The 8,238-nt window shown below is 40.3% G+C and overlaps 1 protein-coding gene across 3 annotated transcripts; it reads right to left on the minus strand.

Annotated features, from left to right (window-relative positions):
- Nucleotides 1–5,221: 5,221 nt before the first annotated feature.
- Nucleotides 5,222–7,134, minus strand: LOC311109485 (POU domain, class 3, transcription factor 3-B; the record flags this gene model as incomplete). Of its 3 annotated transcripts, XM_084152403.1 has the most annotated exons (3): nt 5,222–5,311; nt 5,478–5,570; nt 5,887–7,110. In XM_084152403.1, 3 exons carry the CDS (start codon nt 7,108–7,110, stop codon nt 5,222–5,224), a joined length of 1,407 nt encoding a protein of 468 aa, XP_084008529.1. The 3 variants fall into 3 exon arrangements, with proteins under 3 accessions (XP_084008529.1, XP_084008531.1, XP_084008530.1); XM_084152405.1 differs by lacking the exon at nt 5,222–5,311 and having other exon boundaries at nt 5,460–5,570; nt 5,896–7,134; XM_084152404.1 differs by lacking the exon at nt 5,222–5,311 and having other exon boundaries at nt 5,460–5,570.
- Between the last annotated feature and the right edge of the window lie 1,104 nt (nt 7,135–8,238).

The following is an 8,238-nucleotide window of genomic DNA, read 5'->3' on the forward strand; positions in this document are numbered from 1 at the left end:
TCATGCGCTTTTTAAACCAGTCACATATTAACTGACACTGTGTATATAGGTTACTTACTTCTCATGTACTTCGTATTTCATATTTTTATTTCTCTTGTGTTTTTGTTCTACCTTATGTTATTTTTAGTACTGCATTGATATTGATAGCTGCATTGTTGGGTTTAGAGCTAGCAAGAAAGGCATTTCACTGTACTTATGCACGTGACATTAAAACTTGAAACGAATAATAATAATAATAAAAATGTGCTACTGTATTTGATTAGCCTATTTTATCATACATGTATAGTATCATATTGTATATATATACAACGCAATGCCTTTATGCTCAAGTTACTCTTCAAAACAAATTCAATCATAAAATCAGACATCATAATGTTGAATGCTTTTGTTATAATATTATTGGTTACATCATTTTAAGTTTATTAAAGGTTTTATCGTTCACTTTTTGGAGAATAGGATGGTTACCTGCAGGCAATGAAATGGATATAAGGAATATCAAACCAAACCGTTTTAGAGGAAAAGATTGGAGTCTGTGCCCCCAGAAAGGGAAACAGAGGAAGTTTCTGTCGTCAAGGGCCATCTCTGGTGAAATGGAGCTTCATGTGGAAGTATTGACATAATATAACATAACCATGGGAATTTACCCTATTACCACGCCCATTATACTTGGCCTACTGAAAAAGAGCTGGGCTAAGGGATTTAACATTTTTTATTAGCAATAGAACAAAATGCCTAAGAAGAAGAAGAAGTTCCGTTTGGAAGGAGACGCATGTGTCGTGACTCGTGAGAGATTAGGAATATATCAAATAAATATACATTCGATTTTATCCTCACATCAGTCAAGAGCAGAACATGAGAGGGCTTCGATTTTTTGTGGGGGAATCTATATCACCGATAGAATAGTACCATTTTCGCAACAGGATATGAACTATAGGCCATCGAGGAAGCCTCCCCATGGAAAACAACGCCGGTTTAATGCATATTCATGTGGACGGCACGTGGGAGAAGTATAATATGAGGGAAACGATTGTGTGGGTCATATTTTCACTGGGATATTAGACATTCAAGGAAATCAAAACACTATACGTGCATGCATAATGTAACCGATCTTGTGAGAATTAAGAAAAGGTGTAAACCATATTAAACACATTAGAATAGAGCAAATGTATTCCTCAATCTACTATGATGTAATAACAATGTTGAGATCCTATAAATGTGTAAGGACGTGCACATTTTAGACCTATACGTCTAATCGAGCCTTAGAGCACACTCTGAAGAAGTAGGCTAATTCTCAATTTGTTGTATTATGTTTTTTTTTTTTCTCGCTGTTGTTGATATGTATCACCCAAATCTACCTATCAGCAGTCCATAATGTTGCCATTAGTTATGCTAGGGCCATTGTTGCGCCGTGACTGAATGGACTTATTCTGAAGTGCAGAGAAAGTGTTGATGGAATTGAGTGTTGTACATTTGAATAATGAATCCAAAAACACTCAACGTTAATCTGCCACATACTGTAGGCCTAAACTGGGCGCATAGATGGCTTTGCTGATACCTAACCAAATCATAAACGTCGATGAACATTTCTGCTACCACTGCATGGCTTGGTCTGGTGGCGAAACACATATTCTCTATGATAACGGCCTTGTGTTGAACCCCATTGTGTTGAGAGAATGTCCAAACTGCAGGGCTTTGGGGTGACGGGCCCTCCCCCCTTTTACCCGGGTTACAATTGGTCACGATTTAAAAGAGAAAGTTACGCTGCCATACAGATTCCACAACGAGAAATATCCTTATGCGTTATGGAAACAAAGGACTAGGCCCGGGTATTGCCCACCAGATTTTGAAGACCCATGAAATGCTGGGCGAATAGGCTGGCTGGACGAGAGAGAGATTGTGCATAAAGCAAATCAAAACCTGTTATGTTATTTTGGAAGTCTTTACATGTCACCCTGTAAAAGAGAAATGTTATGATTTTCTATAAATGTGGATAATTTGGAACCCTCCACACAGACAAATAATGCTGCACAAGCATTTTGCCCATGCATTAATGGTATAAACGCACAATGCACTAAGTTTGCATTATGGTTATAATTAATGTACTACTAAGAAATACAGGTTATAATCCCTATACTAGGCCTATAACGCAAAAAAAATCGATTTAGATCAAAATAATTTTGCAGACGTGGGCAATATATCACACAAGTCATGTGACATGCCTATTTTCACATTTCGAAGGTGGGCAATAAGCCCCAGATGATCAAATATGAAGAATATGGAAAATAATATATACTTCATGGACCTATTATATATTGTGTTATATCATGCCCCACCCATTTATTGCATTGGAATTATTGACAACTACATTTAGTCAATGGGTTATCCCTAAACAAATACCAATTCGGTTATATTGGGTGCGTTGGTGGCATAAAGTTGTTTAGGCCTATATGGATGGACGCGTGTGCTTACAATTATCTAGGCTATTTGAAATATCCAAACGAAACATATTCTTACTTTTTATATGCTTATTGTCTTAAATTAGCATACTTTTCTTTATAGGCGTGTATGGAAATGGAATATTGCAAGTTGCACCTATCCAATAAAACATTTATTTTTATTTTTCCTTTCGAACCAAACTGCATGCGTCTATAATCAGAACGTTGGCCATAGCCACCCATTACTCTGGGATTTCATGGATTCGAATGACCAAATCTACCCGCACTTTTATTAATGGGGACAAAGGAAAGTGATGCATACTTCTTCTATAACGTTGAATTCAGTTGCTAAGCAACTAGTGTATGGGAAATCATCCGCGAAATTTAAATCTTCGAGCGTGGATAGTGCATTTAGCTGAATAGTCAACTCGAGAAAAAGTTGGAGAGCCAAGTGCTTTTCCAAGCTATGGGTTTCGTCCTAATTTCGGTCTTAAGAAATCGAAATAGTTTATATATGGCATGACATGCACTATTATGCAAGTAGAGATATAGCCTATCGACATGCCTATAGGCCTAAACTGGACCAAAGTCACAAAACATAAAACAAACATGCGCATGTTGCAAACCTTATAGGTATTGCATTATCAATGCCAATGTCCATTTTACAAAACAAAAGCGCATTCAAACATGTTAAAACGCTATTATTTTATCTATTTGTATTCGTTGGCTCCAATGTCCAATTTGATAGGCCTAATCAATGTCCAACTCACTGCCCCAAAGCCTGATGTCAATATGAAATCGCAAAGTTCTCTAAGTATTATTTTAAACCAGAAAACATCTATCTACGCCAAGACTATCATACTTTGAGGGTAACATGATACATTTAGACTAGCAATGCATTAGGTCAGCATCATGCTTGTTGTGTTATTATCACACTAATGAGATTTATGTTTCATTTAAATCATCTCAAAAGGATGTTTACAATAATGAGAATTCGGAAGCATTAGTCTATAGTCACTGAAAAACTAGAAGTTGTCTATGCACCCTGCACCATCCCATGCAAGAGCATATTTACACCATAGGCCTATAAGGAAAACCTAAACAGTGTAGGCTACTGTCATACCTTTGCAACTAAAACGTAGAATATTCAATGCCCAAACTCTAATAACATCATGACAACAATGGATAGTATACAGTTTGTTTACTACAATGGATAGTATACCGTTTGTTCACATGCGCATGCATGTGAGTGTGTCGGGAGGAAGAATATTGACCTTATGTTCATATTTGCAAAATAACAATACTGTTTCTCAAAACATAAATAAGACCCATGAGATTTAACTTTCACTCTGAATATATGAATACACTGGCGCATGAAAACAATAACACTCAAATCTATCGACTATACTGCTTTGAATCGAATCTTCTTATTGCTATACTGACGTAGGCGAAGGAATAACTATTTTACAAACAATATCAGTAGCAACATCTACCTATATATTTGTCTGTAAAACATGACGCACAACCCCGGTGAGATAGGCCTACAGCATTAACCAGAGCCATGGAATAAAGATCGGTATGGCCCCCAATATTGGGCCTACTGAGGAAGTCTCAAGCCGTGGCGATGTAAACAAACGCACACACCGTACTTTGAAGTGACTAGTCGTCTGCGGACTAATATAGGCCTAGAATATGCAAATGCTACATAATCAATAAAGTTATCGGATGCTGCTGCTATGATGAAGGCGGGGAAGCGAATTAGTTAAAGATAAATATGAATTGTGAATAAATCATATATAGCCTGGTCAAATTGTCAAATATAATTCCCTATGGGGCCCCAATAACATTGACATTGGAGATGCGCAGTGGTTCAGCGTTCGATATAACGTAGGCCTATTTTTCCTAAATTCTAGTATTATTTGTAAACTTATGTTATGCAAATCTGTGACAAAAGTAGTTGGAACAAGAACAATCCGCAATTTCTCCGCGTTAACCTTTCTCAGATAAAATAATATCACTAATGCATTCCTTGTTTCATAAACAAACATAGCCAAATATGCAATTAAAATATAAATCTCAAAACACACAATGACGTAATTTCATTCTAACAAATTTATTGGTCTCAATCAGCTCGTAAGGAATCACTACTGAAATTAAATTACAATCAAATTATCACATCAAAATATACCCTTATTACCTAACAACTGTCAATGTCAGCTTATGTTGATTTGTGCTCCTTTTAGACACGAGAATACAAAATTAAACAAAACAAATGAAGTCATCAACGAAAACAGGAAAGCAAAACATTTTACACAAAGTTCTGGGGGAAAATAAATTACCGCTTGGAATAATTGATATGTATTCCGAATAAAATATTAAAACAAGTCATTTTGATGAAAAATATAAAGTAAATAAGTCAGATCAGCATCTGATCTAATGAATCTATATTGCCGGCTTTACAGAGTCTGTTGTTTATTAAAACCTACCAAAGAATACTGCTTAGAAATGGCAGCATGTATAGTTACATCCACAGCACCCATTCAGTCACACTTGGCAACGGAGAGGAGAAGAATTTCAAATAAGTGCAGCTGAAGATAGTCTTTTCAAATGTCTATTTCTATGTCTTCAAAAAAAAAACATTCACGGTGTTCAAGTCCCATGAAAAAAAATCTATTTGAAAAAAAGAGGTGATCTTTTAGATCAGGTGGCGGGGACAGTCCTGTTGAGTTTATATTTTATCATTAGGCGTGGAGGGCCTCAAAATCCCAATTCCTCTTTGTGAAAATTTAAACCATGCAGTCCTCCCCGCAAAAAATATGTTGGAAGCTTCGTGGATGCCACTCTTCTTCGTATTGATGCTGTTGCAGTTTTTGTTCCTTTGTTAAAGTAGGGGTTTAAAATGTCCCATTTTTAAATATACAAATGCCTGCTTCTTGTGTCTTTCGCAAATCAGATACAGGGTACAGGGGGAATCTTTTAAAATTCTAATAGGCCTACTTGCTTTGAAATTTCCAGTTGGTGTTGTTAATGCGCCAAAATTACCTGATGGAACGAACTTGTAGTCACCCTCTGGTCGGTCGGTTCACTCGGCCCAGTTAAACTTGCATCTTTTAAGTAATCTACTAAAAAATGTCCCTGAAAGAAAGAGCAGAAGGAACCTTTTAGGTGAAGACATTTCAGGGCTTGGAAGAAGGTTATCGGTGCGTTTTGGGGTTGGGTGGAAAAGGGGGGAGGGTTGTTTTGTTCTGGTGAAAAATATATAACACATTTGCAGTCTTATTCATATTCCATCACAATCACAGTATCAAAAATGTTTTGGCTATCTTGACGATAGTCTGTGTTTTATCAGTTTTAATTGTATATAAAATATGTTTTAGTCTTGTGTTCTGCTCTATGTCTCACTGAACATTCGTTTGCAGTCCATGGAGGGGGGCGGTGTATCTGCACTCACATTGCCGACCTGCGAGTACACATCCTCCGGCGTCTGTGGCACTCCTGGGGGCGTCATCCTTTTCTCCTTCTGTCTCCTATTGCAAAACCACACTCTAACCACTTCTTTCTCCAGCTGCAAGTTGTCCGCTAGTGAGGTTATCTCTTGGGCCGAGGGTTTGGGGCATTTTAGGAAGTGGCTCTCCAAAGCTCCCTTCACGCTTACTTCGATGGACGTGCGCTTCTTTCGCTTCCTTCCTTGCGCCGCTATCTTGTCGATGCTGGTCGGGCTGCCAGTGGTAGAATCCGCCTCCTCCAGCCATTTGTTTAGCAGTGGCTTCAGCTTGCACATGTTTTTGAAGCTGAGCTGGAGAGCTTCGAACCGACAAATGGTGGTCTGAGAGAAGACATTCCCGTACAGGGTGCCCAGGGCCAAGCCCACGTCCGCCTGCGTAAAGCCGAGTTTGATCCGGCGCTGTTTGAACTGCTTGGCGAACTGCTCCAAGTCATCCGAGGTCGGTGTGTCCTCGTCGGAGTGCGGGTCGTGGCTGTTCACCCCTCCGTGGTGTTGCTGCTGGTGATGCGGATGCTGGTGGTGATGGTGGTGGTGGTGGCTGCCGTGGTCCAGCTCTGGGGTGTCCCCCCTTACCAGACCCGGGTGCACCAGGCTCTGGCTCCCTGGTTGACTGAGCATTCCATTCACCGTGAAGCCCCCGGGGTTGGAGTAGATCAGCGACTGCTGCTGCTGCTGTCCCCCGGATATCGAGTTGAGGTGAGCCGCAGTTGTGCTCCCCCAAGCCCCTGCGTGAGTCTGATGGGGACCTAAGTGTGGGGGCCTGTGGTGCAACGCGGTGCCCGTGTGTAGATCGTCTCTGCCCGAGTTGTTTTTCACGTCCTGCTGCTGAGGGCTGCCTGTCATACCGACGGGACTCGACGACCAATGCGATCCGGCTTCGGCTGCTGCTACAGCGGCTGCAGCTGCCGCAGCGGCGGCGTGCGGCAGGGATGTCACCCACTGATGGGCATGGCTCAACATATGTCCTCCGTTGCTCGCTGCCATAGCTCCCTGCATGAAGTCACTCTGTACCATCTTTACTGTGGGGTCTCCTCTGTATCCACCAGACACCGAGGTAACCGCAGCACTGCCCGGCTGCATACCACCGCCTCCAGAGTCAGAATGCACGATCGAGCCGGACGAGAGGATACTATTGCTGGACAGATAGGGATTGGAAGCCGCGGTGGCCATTCCGTTAACCCTTATGAATATGTTTGTTGATTACCCCCCTCCCTTTTTCAGTTACTTTTTTCGAGCAGGCAAATTGTATCTCATGAATTATTCAAACTTTAAAAGTCTGGGTTGTATTTTGGCAAATACCATTGACTTGTTATGCAAACGCTAGAAGAATAAAAAGGATAACAAAAATGAATAAAATCCGTATTTGTTGTGATTACAGCATTTATGTATTTCAAATAGAAATGGATAAAATAGCGATGAATAAAAATCCAGGTTTTCAAAAGCCGTTTGAAACCATGTGCAGTCCGTCGAGAAAGTTTTGTCTTCTTTAGAATGTCTCAGAGTTAAAATTAAAATACACAGAAAAAAATGATTTGCCCCAAGAAACTTCTAGTAGTCGAAGAAATGTCGCTATTTCTCCACGAAATACAAAGTCCCAGTTTATGTTCCTATTGCAGGGGAGAAAAACACAAGCACTGGCTCCTTGGTTCTTTTGAAATTTAGCCGCTGAGATTTCTCCCTTGTTGCTTTATTCTTTTCTTTCGCTGTTCCTTTTATAGTACTGTAGAGTCTATCTCTTTGTTCTGTTTTGATGTGTATAAACCTGCCAAACCGCTAACTCCCGCTGAAGTACAATCCAGTATTACAGTGCACGGCGATGGTTGCAAGGCTCTTCTCCCATTCGCTTGTTCAGTCTCTCTCTCTCTCTCTCGCTCTCTCTCTCTCCCTCTCTTTCTCTTTCTGACAGTTCGCTCAGTCCCTCCCTCAAAGCTCGAGGACACACGAATGTTTACCCTGTGCCAAGCGTGCGCACATCGTCCACGTCTCGCCCCCTTCAAATACGAGGAGGTCGAGTGCAAGACTCCCGTTGATTGGATACCCGAGGTATGATTGACAGGTCTCGCCAGCCTCGCTTGAGGCGAGTAAACCTCCTTCCGGCCGTTGCAATTGGCTGGTTTTTAATTCAATCCAAATAAATAAATAAGCAAATAAATACAAAATAAAGGAATGAAATAAACTAACAAAATCTAATAAATGTATTCATGAGTAATATGGAGCTATACATGAAGTATTGTTTACATGTGGGTTCTAAACATATTATAACTTTCATATAAACCAGAATAGATTTAACCTTGTCAA

This window comes from Coregonus lavaretus (genome assembly GCF_964263955.1).
Source record: "Coregonus lavaretus genome assembly, chromosome: 35".
Lineage (NCBI taxonomy): Eukaryota > Metazoa > Chordata > Actinopteri > Salmoniformes > Salmonidae > Coregonus > Coregonus lavaretus.